Raw genomic sequence first — 22,452 nt, forward strand, 5'->3', positions numbered from 1 at the left:
AAAGATTCTCCTTTATGTGATAAGTATACGAAAAATTATATAGCCCATGCGCATCCAAATGTTCATTCGTCTAAAAATTGTGTTAACAACTTTCTGTGATTCTTGCTGAACACTTTTTCTCCATTATATAAGATATATATATATATAAGATATACAAGTATACTAAAAATTTGGAGACTATATTCATTCACACGTTTATTAGAGTAACGTGCGAAAATGTGAAATAAATCGGACCAGAACTTTTCGATTACTACGTCTTGTCTTTATGGAGTAGTGTAGATGTGTGCCAGTGTGGACATATTTTGCAGGGTAGAAAGTGAGATGCGGAAAAAAATGACAACCTTTTCAAGAAAGCCAACAGTGCAGCTAAAAACAGCATATACGCTAATTTCCTTTCAATTTCTCTAACATTGGCAAAAATTGTTTAAATAAAAATTTTTCATTTTGTCACAGTTTTAATAGTTCAACAACTCATGCCACCGAATGTTTTCGGACTGTAATTAAGTTCCTTACTGTTACATGCTCTTTGGAACACAGCGTTTTATTGACACCGTTACATATTTGGTAGGTAGTAACTTCTACATTATACTGAATCTCTGTGATGAAATCTCTTATTTACACTCCCATAATGGGCAGGCTAATAGTAGTCAACAAAGAAAGAACTGAGTACAAATGCTATTCATAATTAAACAACATGTTAATATTACATTACAGGGAAAGACATCATGTTTCATATGCAGTACTTTTTACACCAAACTAACCTAGAGGGTGAGACATGCTCAGTAAAAATAAATCTCTGTCACTTTTCTTTACAGCTGCCTTTACCTATTTTATTTCGAATTCTCCTGAAGCTTTCTGCCTTTCAGTCTGTCTTCTCTTAGAGCAGGAGATATATCCCTCCCTCAGAATTCATCCTGTTCCTCTTACGTAAACTTGTGTTGCTAGGATCACACTTTCGTTATCTGCACCGAAACTTTGTGCTTATCTGAAACATTTGAAGCAGCTGAATACGGATATAACTTCTGTGCCTTCTCTGTATTTAGTCACAAGGTGTGAAACAATACTATCGGCCTTATCTTCCGACTGTGGGAGTCAAGTATTGGAGAAAAATCTGCTATAACTTATTTCATCTTGTAGCTCTCTAAATGATTTTAATTTATTGTTGCCAAAGGCAAAGAAGTGGAAACTATTGAGAGATGAAAGTAGTAAACAGAAAATCAACTAATTTGCTTATTGACTTTTGTGTTGAACTGTGTCCAATAGAGATAGCCAGTATGCTTCTCAGTTGATTGAAAGAGCCAGATCCTCCTGAGGAGTGGGTGATAGGTGATTCGGAAAAAATGTGGTTGCTCATCTGATTTCAAAATGCGCCTCTGGTAGCTGTAGTGAGCGGAACGAAAATTCTGTGGTAGGCTACCACAACGGCGCCTCACGCCACATCCTCAAGAAAACGTTTCTCAAGCTACAAAAAATGTGTTATAGACCATGTGCATGTGAGAATTTGCATACCTTATTAGTGTGTAAAGCTTTTCTCATCAAAGAAAACAACACAGAAAATAGAGAATGCTCCCTTTTTCAATTTACTGGGTGTGAGACTCTACACGTTCAGCCATTCCAATAGTTGTGACAGTTATAACAGTATGAAAGTAAGCAGAACACTGAGTCCCCGTGTGGGAAGAAAAGTCTCTGACCCAGCCAAGAATAGAACCTCAGTCCCTTCACTTAGAAATCCACTGCACTGACCATGTAGCTACTGAGGCTAACAAAACTCGGTTCTTTAGAACGGTACGTTAACGTAGAAAGCACTTCCTGCGTCATGTTTCTCCTCGTGATTTGAAAAGAGAACCCCACATTTCAGAAGCTCAATAAACGTTTACAAAATTTTGAGTCAGTTGGTATTTCTTATCCTTTTACTCAGCATCTCACTTGGAATGTGTAGTTAGCAAACCATATAAGCTGCGATCTTCAGCCACCATGTGGTGGGAGCATATCGCAAAGTGACCCAGGCATCAGTCTACTTCCAATAGTTCTGTCCTCCGAGTACTCTCACCAATCGGTGCCAAGACGCCGCACTTGCTCGCTGTTCCTCACCAATCTCATTGGCCGGATCACAATGTAGCTCACTGGCTCACTTCTCCCCACCACTCTCATGGATCGGACTGCAAGGCATCTCGCTGCTCCCCACCATTCTCACAGATGTGATTGCAAAGAGCAGATCACATGGCGACGTGAGGGTCGCTTTGTTCTCTGCTCTCTTGGCACAGTGACAGCTTGCAACTCGCTTTCCTGAGTGAGCATCTCTCCATCAGAGTTCAGATTTTTAAAAAAATAACGTTATGTGTAACACGTAATTATTTTAACGTAGTCAGTAGTCAACGTAGAAAGCACTTCCTGCGTCATGTTTCTCCTCGTGATTTGAAAAGAGAACCCCACATTTCAGAAGCTCAATAAACGTTTACAAAATTTTGAGTCAGTTGGTATTTCTTATCCTTTTACTCAGCATCTCACTTGGAATGTGTAGTTAGCAAACCATATAAGCTGCGATCTTCAGCCACCATGTGGTGGGAGCATATCGCAAAGTGACCCAGGCATCAGTCTACTCCCAATAGTTCTGTCCTCCGAGTACTCTCACCAATCGGTGCCAAGACGCCGCACTTGCTCGCTGTTCCTCACCAATCTCATTGGCCGGATCACAATGTAGCTCACTGGCTCACTTCTCCCCATCACTCTCATGGATCGGACTGCAAGGCATCTCGCTGCTCCCCACCATTCTCACAGATGTGATTGCAAAGAGCAGATCACATGGCGACGTGAGGGTCGCTTTGTTCTCTGCTCTCTTGGCACAGTGACAGCTTGCAACTCGCTTTCCTGAGTGAGCATCTCTCCATCAGAGTTCAGATTTTCAAAAAAATAACGTTATGTGTAACACATAATTATTTTAACGTAGTCAGTAGTCAATGAGCACAGTTTGTCTCAGGGCAATGGTCAATGATCAGGGATGTGACAGGAACAATCATTTGAAGCAAAAAAATGAATATGGACATATGTCCTGTTCCAAATTGTTTCTGAGATGGAACATATTTACAGTTACTTTTTTAAGTTTTTCTTGAATAAGTCGAAATCCGCAGTCTCCAGCGAAACAGTGCCGCCATACAAAATCAAACTACATTAAATTTCCTATGAAAAGGTCCTACTTATTTCTTCTCTCGGACTTATGGTTTGCGTTAAGAGAACGACAGAATAACAGAAATCTTACCCGACACGCATGCGCTGAGATGTAGGTAGGTTGTGTAAGGCAGTTTGAGGTAGGTGCCCGACTTGATAGACAACGTGACCTGTTTGAAATTATGCGACTCGACTTCATCTGTGCTATTGTGGTGTGTTGTAAACAATGTCAATGTACTGAATACAAATAAAAATGTACATGGCTGAAACTGATGATTTTCCTCAATCTTCTTATCTATCTTCTGCCCACTTGGTAATAATTATAATCAAGAATTTATCTAACTTCTCTTCTTAGCAATCGGAGTTCTAGGGCTTGCATTCTGATGGGAACGAGTGTTTCTGCTGTGTTGTCCAGGCAAGAGCTTCAAGGTTTAGGGAGCAGCAATTATTGTGAAAAGAATTGATCAAAAATAAGCTTGATCTTTTGGAGTGCTTGGCCGTCCTGTATAGTAAAAGGTGATCTGAAGGACTTCCGATGGTTTTGTAATCACGACATAATTTTTGATGGGTACCATCATTTAACTCCTTGAAATATTGACTAAGTCACCGTTTTATTTACCGTTTAGTTACCGTTATCGCTAAAGTAAAGTACTGGTCTAGTTCCTTCATTGGGACAAAGGGATCAGCTGCAGCTTCTACGTTGCCTATACTTCTATGGATCACATAAGGTTTTCCATAGAGCATCTGGTCTTTGTGCTTTTGATTAATATACTAGCATGCCTTAGTTATCGTTTGTCTCCGGTTTATTGACTCTGTTTGCTTTCTGCTTGTAATTAATTTTATTTTCAATAATAGGAGGTAGTACATAGGTGCTATGTGCAGTGTCTCCGAGATTCATGAACTCTTCCGTTTACCAAGGTGCAGGTTTTCCCTTCAGGTTTCCGGTCTTTCGTGGAGTATATTTATTGTGTAATCGATTTAGTTTGGTAGTATATACATGGAATTTGATTACCAAGTCCTGAAATCGAATGGAAATTGTCTCCCAAATTATCTCTTCCGCCTCTACTGGAAGTTCATTTACACTGATACACTTAAGGTCTTGGTACGTTGTCAGTTGAGATTTATTCCTTGGATATTTTAGAGATAAAGTTATAAATATAATGTTGGGAGCTGATTCCTGGTACGAATTTCTTTGCTTGTGGATTTCGTGGCAAATATATGTGTGAGAGTGTGAGTGCAGGCTGCATTATGGGTAGTTGCAAGCAGAAGCACTGTTCATTTAAGGAACAAATTACACACTTGAATTTCAAAGTGGAACAGAATATTTTTATACTACTAGCATTGTTCGCAGGCTCCTAAGTCGAATTGAGTTCTGAAAGGTCAGTTGTGAAACAGGCTATACAGCCTACTGTCGGATGTCAGTAGAGGATGGAGATTAGGAGAATTTTTTAAGGGATTTTGTATTTACAAACATTTATTCGACTTGTTTTTCTTCATTAACACTGGATGTAAGTAACACTATAGGTAGTAAGTCAAAGCGTTCGCATGTCGCTACTGCACCTTCTCATCTGTTACTTCTTTGATATCTTAGGACAATTGAGTCTAAGTTTACAGAACTGGAGAGCATGCTTGGCTTGGGCCATTTCTCCACGTTCGCTAGAAGAAAGACATGGATGTCGATACTCTGAAATATATGGCAGAGTTCGTCGAAATGAGTTGAAAGTGATGGCCAACTGTGTTCCACAGAAACAATACAGACACACTGGTGGAACAAGAGGCTGCATAAGTTGACAAGTTCGTAGCACCTAAAGCACACGCCTTAGAGTTCGTTTGCAATAGTTTTTTCCAGCATTTATTCGCACTGTTATCCTGCTATCTCTTGTTCACACGCAATGTAGCAATGTAGTCCAAATTTGATATCATGTTATTTAAAATTTATATATCTTTCAGCAGTGAAATCTTCGCGTATTGTCAGTTAGCGCGTTCCTTAGACACGACGACTGTTTCAAAGCTTCTTGTATATGATACAACTCCACGATTGTGGGTCTAGGTTTCACAGATCACAACGTCCTACATTCTACTCTATAACTTATGATAACAGACTGTGCTTCATGCACGAGGGTTGGAACTTTAATAGTGGCAACTACTTATTTACAGCTGGTACAAAATAGATAAGTGTTTCAAAGTTTTACCGACGTTGAAAGTAGTCGCCAGCATTGTGTATAACCCGTCCCCAACGACGTGGAAGACGTAGGATACTCTTAGCAGTGCCAGTTGTGAAGATAGTTCGAGTAGCGCGGTCTATTGCCCGACGAATTTATAAAAGTTGTGAAGCGAATGCGGTGAAGTGTTTCCTTGAGTTTATAAATTGGGTTGAAATTACGAGGGCAGTGCAGTAGGTGGTATAGCACTTAGCAGCCCCATCAGTCAAACAAATAAGTAACAGCATGCAGTGTACGTGCTTGAGCATTGTCCTGCAAAGTGATGGTCAGGTCCTGCAGAAAGTGTCATCACTTCTGTCTCTATGGTGTTCATTTCTGGAACACTACCTACAACCTACGACTCGATGTTTAAACTGAAGGAAACATATCACGGCATTCACTTCAGAACTGCTACAAACTCGTCGGGCAATAGACCGCGGCCGGCCGTTGTGACCGAGCGGTTCTAGTCGCTTCAGTCTGGAATCGCGCTGCTGCTACGGTCTCAGGTTCGAATTCTGCCTCAGGCATGGATGTATGTGATGTCCTTACTATAGTTAGGTTTAAGTAGTTCTAAGTCTAGGGGACTGATGACCTCAGATATTAAGTTTCATAGTGCTTAGAGCTATTTGAACCAATAGACCGCGCCGCTCGAACTGTCAACACAACTGGCACTGCTAAGAGTGTCCTACGGTATCCGCATCTCGAGCAACGGGTTATACACAATGCTAATGACTACTTTGAAGGTCAGCAAAACTTTGAAACACGTATATATTTTGTACCAGCTGTAAATAAATAGTTGCCACTATTTAAGTTTCAATCCTTGTATACTTATTGTCACTTTCAGCTTTTACAATTTAAAATGCCTATGTTAATAGTAAATATTTTAATTTCTCCAGCGTATTTTTCAGTGCTGCTCGACAGTAAGTCAACCACTTGCCTTCGGCTGCAAGAATTACGAGCGATGTACGGTACGGTTTTACCAAAACGGAATTAAATCGAAATTGCCGATAATGCCGGTTGATAATTCCCACCGGTTCCAGGCTCACCATTAAACACGTATGAGACACGTAAAATCGAAGCATCCTGCGATACACCTGGAGCGATGTGGAAGCCGATCTAGATCGCCATCAGTCGATGCAGAAATTCGAGACATCATTTCTCGTGACCGTTCCTCACTGACGTCAGCTTAAATCACGGGGGAAGGTATGCTATCAAAAGGCAGACTGAGTCCCACGTCGTATCCAGCCCTCAGTGTCGTCAGGTTCTGCATCAAGTCCTGATGCATCTCGCGTTGTGATGCCCTCGGCCCCAACCACTTTCCATTTACAACAACCAATAAGTAAGTGTTTTAATTTTTAGGCCCGCTCATCTTATATAAATGTATGGCATTAGATGTACAGCCTTTCATAATGATTTACCATCCTTTGTTTATAGTTCCACACACACACACACACACACACACACATATATATATATATATATATATATATATATATATATATATATATATCCTAGTTTGTATCATGAGTTATTCGATAAGAGTGAAAATGATTTCGCCATCGCAAATGTAATCCGCCTTACGTCTGATGTGTGGACGTGTGTAAATAACAGTAGTTTTTATACTCTCACTTCACATTTCATAGACGAGAAGAGTGAATTAAAGTCATACCTTTTACAATGTTCACAATTAGAAGACAGACACAATGCAGAAAACATCTCAACAAGGTGAAAGTCTGTTATTGTCAAATACAATTACATCTTTAAAATCACTTCCATAATAAAAGACAATGCGTCAAATATGAAATTAACTGCCATGCTTCTCTAACTTCCACGTATCCCATGTTTCGCAAAGTCTTTAAATCTCACAGTGGAACACGAAATTCAGAAGTCCATACAAAAAACCGTTGACGAGTCAAAAGGGTTTTTCAAGGAGAGCCCTTGGCTTTAAACAAACTTGCTGAAATGTAAGAAAATCAAAAGAGAAGTGCCCTGTGAAACTGGAACAAGATGTTCCTACTAAATGGAACTCTACTAACGAAATGTTGCAAAGAGTTACTTTAAATAAAGATGCCATAATTTCTTGCCTCGCTATTTAGGTGGAAAATCGATCACCTGAAACTTAAAAGAGACGGACTTGGAAGAAAATGCAACAGGCTTTACAGATTTTGAAAGTTTTCGATGAGGTAACCAAAGAGGTGTCCTCACAGAAAGTAGTCTCGCTTCCGAAAATGAAAATCTTGCACAGATTAATAGAATTGTAACTAAAATCTTGTACAGAAAAAATAAAGAGTGTCCTGAAGAAACAAATTCATTGGTTTATAATTTGCTTGAAGGGTTATCAGAGCGATTTGGTGTTATCTCAGAAAACGAACTGATTGGTCAGTCAATGTTACTGGACCCCGAATTCAAAAGGCAAAGATTTTCAGCTGACAGAACATTTCAGGACTGCTGTATGAAAGCTGTTGCGTGGTTGTTTAACAAGAAAGAACACAGCTCATTTCTCAACAAGTTACCACCGCAATGCACGAGACTTCTTGAACGTAGGAGAAGTTTGACGGAACTATTGATCAGCTTCAAGCCAGTCACGACACAAAAAGTATGACAAATGTCGAATTGGACAAATATTTAGGGCAGGGATATTTGCCTAGAAACAGTGATCCCTTAAACTGGTCAGAAACAAGAAAATTTCTGTGGGCAATGCTGTATCAATTGGTAGTAAAAGTATAATGTATCACAAAAACAAGAGTACGCAGTGAATGATTATTTTCAAAAGGAGGACAAATATGCACTGCCAAGAGAAACAGACTCACATAGATTGGAAAGGGTCGAATTTTATTTTTAAACGACAATACTAATAAATGTTTCCTTTTTGAGTACATATATGGTAACACGGACTGTAACTGATGACTGCAGAAAGACTGGAATTATAGTTGCGTTATAATTCGTACATAGCGTTTTATCCAATAAAAATATCAAAATGTAACAAGCATCAGTCTTCGCTCTTAAAATTTTTCCACTTCATACAAACATTTAGCATATTTCTTGTAATATTTAAAGTTTTTGTGGCAGACAACATTTAAAAATTTTATCTCTCAAAGTTTCTGGAGACATAACACAAAATATCTTTATACGTTCTTTCAAGATAGGACCAAATCACATAAAGAAACAGGCATACTGACCTGAATTAAAAAATCAACGTGTCTTCCTTTTACTTACTTTTGTGAGTGCGGTGTCATGAAAAAGAAGTATATCATTTCTGTGAGTGACGAGTTCTAATCTGTATTCTGGAAAGAACGCTTTTTCCCATCTCTAGTATCCAGGTAAGCCATTTGATCATACAGAACCCATTTCTTCTCTTTGGCAGAGATATTTGATCTATTGCAAGCTGTCCTTCTATTCTATTTCTCCGAAATATGTCGCTGATTTTTCTCCATACACTATTGAAAATATCACAAATGTCATGAAGTACCGATAAATGAAAAATACAAGGATACCAGCTTAGTTAAACTGTTTTAGGGTTCTTGGGCCCTAGTACTTTACTTCCGAATCGCTACAGGGTAGAGCAGTATAATTGCGGAAGAAGTACTGTCTGCATAAGTCTACAAATTTTCTCCTCTTTGTTTCCATTTGACTCAACAGACGGCTTTTGAAACGAGTGAAGGAATATTTAATCAGTTTCCAGAGAGCGACTGTGCCGGAGGCAGATGCTGTTTGATATGTGATGCTTTACTCGTAAAGCTTAGAGACGATGCCGGAATAAGATTCTTGTGGACATATGGTGCTTTTAAACATAAAGAGAATGATGTATCATGCTGTGATCGCATTTTACGGTCCAGTGTCTGCTTAGCGTTACTCATCAAATGGCTCTGAGCACTATGGGACTTAACATCTGTGGTCATCAGTCCCCAAGAACTTAGAACTACTTAAACCTAACTAACCTAAGGACATCACACACATCCATGCCCGAGGCAGGACTCGAACCTGCGACCGTAGCAGTCGCGCGGTTCCGGACTGAGCGCCTAGAACCGCTAGACCACCGCGGCCGGCAGCGTTACTCATCTTTTAGGTGGCACAGTTAACAGTGTAATGACGAAGTTCCTGGTAACTAATATGACCACTCGCCTCTTTATACCACTCCTGCTGAGACCAAGAATGAAGCTATTTGACAGAGAGACCTTTGCCAATGGGAACATTAAGGCGGTTGACCCACTTGGTGCTGTTCATCAGGAATAGGTCATATAATAACAACAGGATTCATCCTATCTGTTTTTACACTGACATAATCAACAACACCGAGTGAGCATTACACTAGACAAGCACTAGTCACAGTTGCCTACTCTATTAAACCATTCATCAGACTCAAGCACCAAAAAATGGCCAGTTGAAACATTTCTATCAGACTACAATGAAAAAGAAAAGTAAAATATAATACTAAACAGAAAGAATTCTCGCAGAATTAGTCCATTTATTATTTATCATTTATCAAAACTGGTACATACCTCCGAAATAAGATCGTCCCCGAACCAGCAGTACATAAACAGCGCTGAGAATACTGGCATCAGGTAGCTGCCAGCCTTACCAAGTTCATGCACACCCTTAGCCCTCTGAAAATAAAGCAAATTCGTTATTAATTCCTCCATTCCCTTCATCAACAACAAAACATGCAAATCACTACATTTTACATCCCCCAATACTCGTCTCCCGAGTACGTAATCAACAACAATGTAAAATGTAAATGTCCTAACATGATACTAAAAAAAGAACTAAATATCGATGCTTTTTATTCCTATAATGGTACAGATGATCAATAAATGCTCAAATGAGTTGTTATATGTTAAAAATTATTTACTCATTCAATAGTGGAGTAGTAATTTAAAGCACCATGAATAACAGAGAACAATGAATATACATGTTGGAGGGCTATGTTTCTGACCACTCTTTCATCTTTACTTTGTTACGTTATCTGAAAATGTAAAGATGTGGAATTTAACATATATCACACTAAATTAGAAGAAAAGTCGGCAGTGTCTGTCGTAATGGATATAGAGGAAATAGAAGGCAGTCTGAGAGAAAACGACATGCCTTTACTGCAAAGCATTTGAAATTTTGCTGTGATTGATGCCTGACAGGGGTCACAGATTTTACGAAAAATATATACTCTTAGTACAGGATTAGCTTTGGGAGAAACATTCGTACCTCGAAATAGGTGCTCCTTTAAAACAGAATTGTTTAAAGTATCAATAAATAAAAATATAGAAGAAATTTTCAAACCGTAGACCAACACCTCTCATGTTGTCATTCAGACACATTTCATTTGCCGATACTCACATAAAAAGAAGCGAACAAGCTGCTACGTAGAAAAGTGAAATTCGAGCGCAATGGTTTTTAACTACGTGTACAGCTGTAAACAGTAAAGCTGTTTGTCATAAGTTCAGTTTTCCGCATTGTCCCAGGCAATAAGAGCGGAAGGAATGTCTCATACGCTGTTAAAAATGTATAACTTGTTTTGCTAGAAATGTCATAAACTGACATTGCCTAATAATAACTACATTTTCAGGTTGCCAATGTTGGAATGTTGGGACATATGGCCGTAGATTGTGCATAGTTCATCGGAAAGAAGCCGCAGCTCACGCATGGTTCATCAGAACACAGCACTTGTCAGTATCATGTATGCGTATCCCCACCGCTTCAACCTGGTAAAATGGTGAACAAAGACCTCTTGACGCTAGACCAGAAAGTGAAGACTGTGCTGTTTTACGTGGAACCGAAGAGTGCGGCAGAGACTCAGCGATATTTTGGTGTTCATTTTTGTACGAGGTGGGCCCGTTGCATACACACAATTTATCGACTAACCATAAAATATGAAGATAACGGCAATATTTTAGAGCAAATGCTGCCTCTTTCCAACACGCTCCGCTCTCCAGAGGATAGCGATGCTATAAGAGTGGCATTGACACAAAGTCCCACGACATCCATGAGGGGGGCTTCATCCGAAATGTCATCTCACGTCGTTCTCTTCAGACAAAACTTCATACTGACGAGGGCAAGACCTCAGTCACGGCCAACCGATTCGGCTCAGGTTTGGCAGGTCGCTTGTGTACAACCTAAAACGAGGGAATCTAAGATATTTTCGGTCAACACCCCCGCGTTTTTGAGAAAATCACCCCTAAAAGTTATGACGAGCAACCGACTCAAAAATGGCGGGAACGATAGATAATTGTAAATAGAGCATGTTTCATCATCAGGTATGCGGTCCGAAAACGCATACTTTTCCAGAAATCGAAGTAAGAAACCTTTACAACTGCCACTTCTGTACCCACATTGTAAACACATTTCCGCAGGCTGCACAGATAGCGCAACGGCCAAGGTAACTGGCTGGGAATCGGAGAACCCTACCCGATGTTTTTCTTTCCGTTTGTATTTTTCCACACCTCAATTGATACGGATAGGAGGGTTAATGAGGTAAGTAAATCAATAAGGAATAATAATAATAAGGTAGGGAAATAAATTTCTCAAACCTCTTGGGATAGTAAACAACTAAAATGATACTCCAGGTCACTTTAGAATGGCTCTTCCAGTCACCGTGAAGTGTCCTCACTGTTCTTCGAACAACTAGATGGGTGGTACTTGACATATAAACATTCGAAACATACACACTCACGGTACCAAGAACATCTAATGAATGCAATCTTTCGATAGCTACATTATTCCTTCCGAAGACTCGGCGGAAAACAAACTTGGGTTACATAAAAAAATATCTCTTTTTCGGGAATTAATTTTGATGCGTACCACGTATACGATATCATTGCATGAAAAATCGGTGCTCAAAGTTGGTTATGAATTATGCTGTGAATAGTTATTGCATCCGTGCGGTTGTGCAATTCCCTCTGGGTTTTCAGAAGCACACTGCAATTCTGAAGCCTGGAAATAAAGTTTTTAACCTGGCGATAGAAATAAACATCACACGGTTGGCATACAGGTGTGCAGTTTGGCGGTATTACTTTTACTGCGCACGTCAGCTGACCCTCGCCATCTATAAACATTGTGTCATATATTGTAGTATTAATTGGTCCACTCCAGGAATCCAATATTAGACAAAACTTGGTATCAGAAACGTATGGTTTTAAAACATTCTCAAGAAATGTTCTCTAAATCGCATTCGTCAGTTTCCCGGATATGGAGCAGGTAATGTAAACATTTTTCAACGAGTCGGTTAAACGATTGACTTCTTCTATAACCTGAGGACCAAATGTGACATTCGTCCTTGTAAACACAGGAAAATCTTAGGCAACACTTTTCCAGAGGCTGTGATGGCATATTGCGCCGTGTACGAATGTGTTAGTTTGTTTTTATTACCAACTGTGACAAGCGTAACTTTTTCTCCCTTATGCGATAACGTGCGTCGAATGTTCACCCGATACTCGCATCCTGTTTGATCGGTGTTGATCACGTAGTCACGATTAAAATCGGTCATAAGTGACGCCGTTTGCGTGCTGAAAAAAGCCCTCCACTTTCTGTATATCTACTACATTTTGTACCTCCTTATGAGAGACGTATTTAGTGACGTGCCGTTGACGAATTTTATACTCCGATTTGAAATATCTTCCCCAAGATAATGATGCAGCAAACGTAAAATCCTTGTTGGCCGTATATTGAAGCGCTGCACCTGCAGCCCACTCCTGAAGTATTCTCGTTGTCAAATTCTCGTTACGACAACGAGATTCGACAAATCTGTCGTATGTCCACTTATTTATCGCCTGGTATTCGTCGTATCTTGTCCCTCCTTTAACGATATCACTTTCCCACAATTTCAAGTCCTTCATCCCTTTCGCCGGCCGCGGTGGTCTCGCGGTTCTAGGCGCTCAGCCGGAAGGCGCGCGACCGCTACGGTCGCATGTTCGAATCCTGCCTCGGGCATGGATGTGTGTGATGTCCTTAGGTTAGTTAGGTTTAAGTAGTTCTAAGTTCTAGGGGACTGATGACCAAAGATGTAAAGTCCCATAGTGCTCAGAGCCATTTGAACCATTTTTCTTCCCTTCCAGGGCTGTTGTTGCTCCATTCTTTTGCAATGTTTGCAAATTCCAGTTTGGATGATTCCTGGGTAGCGCTACCGCCTTTACTTTTACTTCAAGGGGTGTAGCGCCGTAGTTCAATCGTTTAGTAACCGGTTCGTAATACTCATCGGGAACAGATGAAGCACATATTCCCAGTGACGTGGAGATTTCCATAGTGTTATGACCAATTTGCAATTCACTAGTTGGGTTATCTTCCACTGAATCACCTTCTGCTCGTCTTCATGGTAAAGTACTTCAGTATCAACAAAAGTCATTTCGTTCGTCAAATCCAATAAGCGCTCGACGATAGACGCCCCTATCGATCTGGAACGCCGAGAAACAGAACTGCGTGCTTCCGGTAGTGCATTGATAATGCATCTGTCTTGCAACACTTTTACAAACCAAAGCACTGCGTCGGTAACCTCCCGCTTACCATCGCCTGTGACAGGCTCCCGACTATATATTACAGCGCTAGTCGAAGGGTGTACATTCTCCATTATTGAGAGTATGCACCTGAAAGATATGACACAAAAACAATAAGTAGTTACTACGGCATAAACAAACGAGCTAATTACTACAAACTGCACACAGTACTTGTCATATGTTACTTACGGAAGAACACTGTATTCATTCACAAAACGTATTTCATTCGGCGCATTAACGATAGAAAAATCACTACATGTATCCACGAGGTTCGCGGCAGCCTAATGACGGAAAACAACTCTTTCCGATTGACTTCTATAAGGCTCGTGCTGGACACCTTCACTCTTCCATGTTCACAACTATGATATGACGAAGAGGCAACCGGGACAACATAACTCTCCCCGCTCGCATTCTGTCCCGTGCCTCGTTGTAAACAAGCGTCGCGAGGTTGGCTATCTGTGATCCCTCGTGAGGAATTCGCAGCACTGTTACTCGGAGTTGTTTTCATGTGACAAGGCTTAAAAGTTTAATACTTTACTAACATACGGCGTTTGGGAAATTAGTTTGCCTACGTTATTATTATCATCATGCCTTATTGATTAACTTACCTTATTAACCCTCGTCTCCCTATCAATTGAGATATGGAAAAATACAAATGAAAAGAAAAACACGCGGTAGATTTCTTCGAGATACAAACCCGGGTTCTCCGATTCCCAGCCTTTTATTTTTCTTAAAATCTCATTCGCTTTTGTTCGTCGCAACTGCTCGGGGCGGACATCGTAAGACACCCTTTTAAGTTCGTTGTTGATCGATGAACTCAGTTTTTTCCTTACAGAGGGCAGCTACCCCTCTGACCGAACACGCTGAGCTACCGTACCGGCTATCTGTTGCGCTATCGCCGCTGATGGCGAAAAGCGTTTAGCATGAGGGTACAGAAGCGGCAGTTGTAAAAGTTTCTTTCCTCGATTTCTGGAAAAATTTGCTTTTGCGGGCCCCATACCTGATGATGAAAAATGCTGTATTTACAACTAGACATCGATACCTCTAATTTTGAGTCGATTGCTCGTCATAACCTTTAGGGGTGATGTTCTCAAAATTGCGGGGGTGTTGACCCAAAATGTCTTAGATTCCTTCGTTTTAGGTTGTACAAAAGCGACCTGCAAAATTTGAGCCGAATCGGTTGGCCGTGTCTGAGGCCTTCCCCTTGTGAGTGAAATTATTTCCTGAAAAAATTATAATATTGCACAAACTGACGGAAAATGACAGGGCACTGCGATAACATTTTGCGACTTCAGCAGCTCTAGTAAATGGTGATATCATGATTCAAAACAACGGATAATTTTCTAATAACGTGATAACGGCAACAACAGAAGACACAATAGCAAATTTGAGGCAGTTAAAGCTCCTGATGTACACGGGGAAAAAAAAAATTATAGTGAGTGTATAGAGTGCCATTTCCAGCCATGGAAGCATCTGACAAAGCTCTTTCAATGGCCCAGTTAACAATGTGCGCTACATGGACATGTTGCATGACAATAACTTCCGCAACGTTAAGCAACAACGTTACCTATGCGACATGGACCTCGCCCTCCTATAAATAACGTTATTCTAAATTTCCTGCACGAACATTCGGGCCCCGTGTGATAACCCTCGATATCCAGAACGTTTACAAGGCGTTCAATGTGGCCGTTATTCAGCCCGGATATTAATATCTGTGATTATTTCTCGTAGGGTCTTCGAAGGAGACGGCTACCGCAACAATCCACGTGATCTAAAGCTACTGCGCGTGGCTATCACAACAGTTCTCCACAGAATCACGCATGACTTGTTTTGCGGAAACATCACAATGCAACAAGTAGGACATAGCTAACATGTATTGAACCCTCGCAGAGTTACGCGTGCTGATGATTCATGTAAACAAGGGAACCATTGATATGTTTTGTTTATTAAAAGTTATGTAAACAATTCTGAAAGCATGATGCTTTCCGTGCCATCATGAATATCAACTCACTTTATAAATTTCCTGGAAAACTGAGGTGTAATCTCTGAAAAATACGTATGCTCGTACATAATTCTAAACAACTTGTGAATGTTACTACATTTCGATGGTAAATACGACGTAAGGTGGGCACGCACTACACATCGATCCATATAAAAATATCTGTAAAGAGGAAACACGAAGACCCTCAAGTGACGCCTTGCTCACATTCATGTAATTTCATTCTACAGGCAAAAGTCCCATTTTCCATAAAATCCAACAATTGTTATATTATGTGCTTCCTATTCACATGCACATTTCACCTCGAAACTCCTTCCTGGAAAAACTAATACAGCAGATACTGATCCGCTTCCATAATTCCGTCGTCTGCAACCTCGATACTTCATCATATGTCTTGTCATCATAGTAATTGCGCAATTTTGTTCCGTTAAGCAATAAAAATCAAGTGAAATGTTGTCCAAGGTGTGGGTTGCAGACGATCTCTGCATGCTGAAGTACCAAATCAGGCAAATATCGTATGAGAATCTGGTACAGTAAAGTCGTAGAATCGTATAAACTCTCAATATTTGACGCAAATATATCCACAGTCATCCCCGTGGCATCCTAACAAGTAATTCTGTTTCTGCGGCCACACTTGAATAATAAAACAAGGAGAATATTAAAGAAGATCTGTTCTCGATTGTGAAGAACCTCACGGTTCTCTTGACGACGAGGTCAGTGGACAAAACAGATCGGTTCGAAGGTTTACCGAGAAATGTATGACCCTAGTAGATGGTATATTATATCCACCGAACTATAGACACACAATTTACCTTTGCGGCCTGGAACAGCTGCAAGCAGAAAGATGTCCCAAGGGAGAGGCTTTGTCCCAGTAACATCCGGCCCAAGCACTGCTCTAGTAGCGTAACATTCCTGCCAACATGCCAAAAACAACGATTAGCTTTCGAGTATGCTCTTATTAGTGAAGAGTATACAATACATAATGAAGCTGTTTAATCAACTACGTCGAAACAGACATTCTGGAAAATACGTATTACGTGTATTCAAAGAACGAAGCCCATATCAAGAGATTACGACGAAAGGGCGCCGAAAATGAGTAAATTATTCAACAGCCTTGGGAATACAGACGACTGTCTTCGTCTCATGTCTCCGCTTACATGGAGACGATGAAACGCACGGGCGTGCCTGAGAACATCAGGCCGATGAGAGGTCTGTGCAGTGGAATGGATTGTCAAGGAGATAAAACTTTGGTTAGTATTTGATGTTAACTTCGTCGTCTGTTAGACATTTCACATCGCTGAGCAAGTGGTCAAAGTTACTCGTGAATTATTATATCATGTCTTTCTATACAGGGTGAGTCACGTAAGAGGTAACACCCCCTTTATTCCGGGGGCGATTGCACGTATCGGCATGCGGTTTTCAGCGAATCATAGCGGACTATGGGGCACATATATTGGTACATGCACAATAATCACTACGTTTATATTGACCGAGATAATGAGACAAGTACATGGGACGCTGTACTTTTTTAACCATCATTCGAAGTCTCTGGAAAACCGCATATAGTGATGTATCGCATCTTGCTATTGTGATTCAAACTTTGCTTAAAAGAGGGCGGATGAGGATGTACCAACGTAGCGTAGGCCGTGCATGCTGCGTAGAGAACGGCAACTCGGCCTGCGGGTCGCGCGAGGCGTGTTTATGGTCTGCAGCTGCTTCCGACCGACTCGACCTTCAATCGTACAATATTTCCCGGTGCCTTTTAAGCGAAGTTTGAATCACAATAGCAACATGCGTTACATCACTACACGCGTCTTTTCCAGAGGGCTCGAATGATGGTAAGATAAGTATAGCGTCCCTTTTAAAAACATGTACTTGCCCCATTATCTCGGTCAATATAAACGTTGTGATTATTGTGCATGGGCGGCCGGGGTGGCCCAGCGGTTCTATGTGCTACAGTCTGGAAGCGCGTGGCCGCTACAGTCGCAGGTTCGAATCCTGCCTTGGGCGTGGATGTGTGTGAAATCCTTAGGTTAGTTAGGTTTAAGTAGTCCTAAGTTCTAGGGACCGATGACCTCAGAAGTCCCATAGCGCTCAGGGCCTTTTGAGCCATTTTATTGTGGATGTACCAAAGTATGTGCCCCACAGTCGGCTATGATTCACCGAACACCGCTTGTTGATACGTGCAATCGCCAACGGAATAATGGGGGTGTTACGTCTTACGCGACTCACCTTGTATAACGCTAATGTCGAATGATGGGTTCCGTACGTGTAGTTTCTTGATATTTTAATCCTGAAATTCGGATATTATCTGTAATGCAGAATTTGCAGAGCATAGACTTTTAACAAGATCTGTCACAATTGGGTTTCAGTTGTTTCGTTTATTCATTTTCTGTGCAGCAGTGTGTGCAACGATGAGGTCGGGCCATGTGAAGTTCGATCACGCATGCACTGTGTAAGTTGTCATAGTTCGTTTGCAAAGAACCGATGTATGTTATTGAAGGAGATTTTATTTACACACAAAAGTTCTGAAGATGCATTGAGATTGAATTTAATACCGGCAAGCTATATATAAATGGACAAAAGCAGAGTTGTATACCTCTGGAGATTATTTGTCATTCACGAAGAAGCTGTCTACACTCCATGGATTACTGAAAATGATGCTGTATTCTATGGGTTGAAACAGCGGAAAACAAGTATCCAAAAAGACATCTGAGACAGTAACATTTGAATTCGTCTAGAAGAATACTACGATTCCCCAACAAATGCTTGTGACAAACCACAGAAAATAGTTACTGGCTATGTTTAGTACTTTATATTTTGTGTAATGCGATTCTTGAACTGAAAAAACCGCATATTCTGTGGAGATAACCTGCTGAAGACTGACTAAGAATGTTACTTTACGATATCTGACTTTCCTGTGTAGAACAGCAGAAAAGGCAGTTCGTCGATGCAAGAACTTCTTCATTACAGCTTGTTTACAGGCATTGAATTTTGAAGTTGCTACCATCGACGACTAGCAAGGCGGATAAATAATTACAGCATCTGCTGGTGTGTTGACCTTCCAGCTCCTCAGGTAGTGCTAGCGAGAGATTCCTGTGCGTGCCGACGAGTGTCACGGGAAGCCACTGGTTATCAGCTGTAGCTTGGACAGCACGCTGTAACTGCTTAACTGGGAGTACGTATGGCTGAACTCCGCCCTCAGTGGTAAAGGGCGAATCAGTCCTCTGTTGAAACCTTGGGAGAGGCAAGGATGGCGCTACTGAAGCATCGTACTCCGCTGAAGGTCGTGAGATGCTGTGTTGCTCTGGTGGTAAGGTGATCAGACGGAGGACAATAGTGATAGTGACGCCAGCTTCACTTACCATGTCGATTATCAACGCATCCTGGACGTCGCTTTGCTACCCAGCTGACTGACCCTGTACTTTGGTCTTGTAGGGGTTTAAATGCAGCTGCTCAGAGCTGACTTTGCTGAATGGACTGTGTCGCTGTGTCACCGTAGAAGTATCTGAAGAGCATTCAGTGGCCACAGTCAATCTGTGGCCTAGCATCAATTTTTGAAACTGCAGAAGTCTCCATAAGGCAGATTAATGTCTCAGGTCACTGGTATGCAGAAGTGGTTGTATGAAACTGGAAGCTTCTGCTGAAATGCTGCATCGTAAGGTTCGATGACCAATGGTAGCCATTACTTGTTTCCTGAAGTACGGTTCTTGGCTGCAAATTATGCTGCGTGCTATCTTTATACAACACAACTTCACTGTGGTCAGCAAGTCAGTAAAGATGGATAGCTACGAATTACAGTTAGGGAGACTTCTCGTGAGTGGACCAATATTTACTTATTTACATCATTTATTAAGTGCTCTGTCTGTTACTTTTCTGTTTTCCTACATAATTCCGACTAGAAAACCATAGAGGAACTCTAGTTATAAGTAACATACAGAAATAGCTTGTTTTATCATAATTTTGTAGACTATTTATATTAACACCTGCTGCATTCTACCATTTCCTATCTCTTGTCTGTGCGCCGGCCTGGGTGGCCGAGCGGTTCTAGGCGCTTCAGTCTGGAACTGTGCGACCGCTACGGTCGCAGGTTCGAATCCTGCCTCGGGAATGGATGTGTGTGGTGTCCTTAGGTTAGTTAGGTTTAAGTAGTTCTAGGGGACTTATGACCTCAGCTTTTAAGTCCCATAGTGCTCAAAGCCAATCTTGTCTGTGAGGTGAACAACCGCTGATTGACATTTTTTTATTCACTTCAATAACTACTTTCGATTTGGATGATTATCAGCTTCATCTGAAATTAAAGTATGTTCATATATATCTGTTTCACATAATTCTTATAAGAACTATCAATATCAGTTATTGTACAGAATGAACAAATTTTCAATTAATGACTATTTAGGTTTCCGCATATGGTCGATCAATGGATTGAAGTTTATCATCTTATCGCTTACCAACTCAGTTATTTGTAGGAATATTTGACAACTTCTCAGTTGGGTCTATAGACACTAAGGTAGGAGAAAAACAGAGTAACATGCTTCCAGTGATTGATATTTGCATAATCATCCGTTTCAGTGGATTTGGACTCGTAATTTTTTGTGTAAAATACAACTCCTTCTTCATGTATATTTGATTTACAAAGAGAGTCTGCCGATTTATTATTAATATGCATTGAAAATGAATCCCTATATATATATATATATATATATATATATATATATATATATATATTTATATATATTTATATATATGGTACTCAGATACAAATTCCGAAATGATGTATGCAAATTAGAAATTAATTAATTTTTTCTTTCAATCGTCTGACAGTTTGTTGAATCATGGTGATATACTTCAGTGCCAGCAAAAAACGTGATCACTAGGCAAGTAACTTTACGAATTAACTTTTGTCATTGATGACAGGTAATGCTTGAAATGGAACTACGAGGGTCACTCCAAAAGAAATGCGCACTATTTTTTTTACTCCTTCTTTTATTCTACATGTTTGAAAGTTTTACAGTGTGTAGATACGTCCTTTAGGAACAATATTCTCAGCTCTCCACATAATTTCCATCCCTCTCAACCGCCTTACGCCACCTTGGAACCAGCGCCTGTATACCCGCACGGTAAAATTCTGGACCAACCGGTCGGAGCCACTATTAGGCAGCGTGCACAAGGGAGTCATCATCTTGAAACCTTGTTCCACGAAGAGAGTCTTTCAGTTTCCCAAAGAGCTGATAGTCACATGGAGCCAGGACAGGACTGTAAGGCGGGTGTTTCAGTGTTGTATATCCGAGTTTTGTGATCGCTTCCATGGTTTTTTGACTGACATGTGGCCGTGCATTGTCGTGCAACAGCAAAACATCCTGCTTTTGCCGATGTGGTCGAACACGACTCAGTCGAGTTTGAAGTTTCTTCAGTGTCGTCACATATGCACCAGAATTTCTGGTGGTTCCACTTGGCACGATGTATACAAGCAAAAGTCCTTCGGAATCGAGAAACACCGTAGCCATAACTTTTCCAGCAGAAGGTGTGGTTTTGATTTTTTTTTCCTTGAATGAATTTGCATGATGCCACTGCATTGATGGCCTCTTCGTCTCTGGTGAAGAATAATGGACCCATGTTTCATCAGCTGTTGCAATCCTTCCAAGAAATTCATCGCCACCATTCTCGTACTGTTCCAAAAGTTGGCTACATATCGTTTTTCTTGTTTCTTTGTGAGCCACTGTCAACACCCTGGGGAACCCACCTGGCACAAACCTTTTTTAACGCCAACACTCAGTATTCTGCAAACACTTCGTTCCCCTATCACAATGTATCGTGACAATTCGTTCATTGTGATGCGTCTGTCAGCTGTCACCAATTCGTTAACTCTCTGCACATTTTCTGGAGCGTGTGCAGTACAAGGCCTGCCGCTGCTAGGACAGTCCTCAATATTGCCGTGCCCGCTTCCATCACGTAACCTGCTTGCCCACCGACTAACTGTACTGCGATCGATAGCAGTATCTCCATACGCTGCCGTCATTGACTGTGCGGCGGGTCCCGGCGGAGGTTCGAGCCCTGCCCCGGGCATGGGTGGGTGTGTTTGTCCTTGGGATAATTTAGGATAAGTAGTGTGTAAGCTTAGGGACTGATGACCTCAGCAGTTAGGTCCTATAAGATTTCACACACATTTGAATATTTTTTTTAATCTCCATACGCCTTTTTCTACCTCTTGTGGATGTTTCCCACTGTCTCGTTTTCACAGCTCAGGAATTCTCGGACAGCACGTTGCTTCTGACGAACGTCAAGTGTAGCAGCCATCTTGAAGACATGCTGTGAAGGCGTCACTCACGGCAACAGATTGAACTAAGTTCGAAAACAACTGGGAAGGATGCATCTACACACTGCAAAACTTTCACACATGCAGAATGAAAACTGTATTTTTACAAAAATAGTGTGCATTTCTTTTGGAGTGACCCTCGCAAGTGCAACAGAAACGGACAATGATACAGTTAAATCTTAACTTATATGTATACCATGCCGTGACTTCGAATATTTATACTTGAGAGCGGCGTAACCCTGAAATTGCAGTAGAGAATACAAAATTCTAGAGCAGTGGAATACGTGGAAGTAC

The 22,452-nt window shown here is 40.9% G+C and overlaps 1 protein-coding gene across 1 annotated transcript in view; it reads right to left on the reverse strand.

The window, feature by feature from the left end:
- LOC124803066 (odorant receptor Or2-like) overlaps positions 1–22,452 on the reverse strand; it is a 68,675-nt gene that overhangs the window by 39,407 nt on the left and 6,816 nt on the right. Inside the window, exons 3-4 of the mRNA XM_047264193.1 lie at positions 16,655–16,754; positions 9,866–9,970 (exon numbers count right to left, since the gene is read on the reverse strand). Coding sequence (XP_047120149.1) covers positions 9,866–9,970; positions 16,655–16,754 — 205 coding nt within the window. The remainder of the gene's footprint in view (positions 1–9,865; positions 9,971–16,654; positions 16,755–22,452) is intronic.

This window comes from Schistocerca piceifrons, chromosome 6, assembly GCF_021461385.2.
Source record: "Schistocerca piceifrons isolate TAMUIC-IGC-003096 chromosome 6, iqSchPice1.1, whole genome shotgun sequence".
NCBI lineage: Eukaryota > Metazoa > Arthropoda > Insecta > Orthoptera > Acrididae > Schistocerca > Schistocerca piceifrons.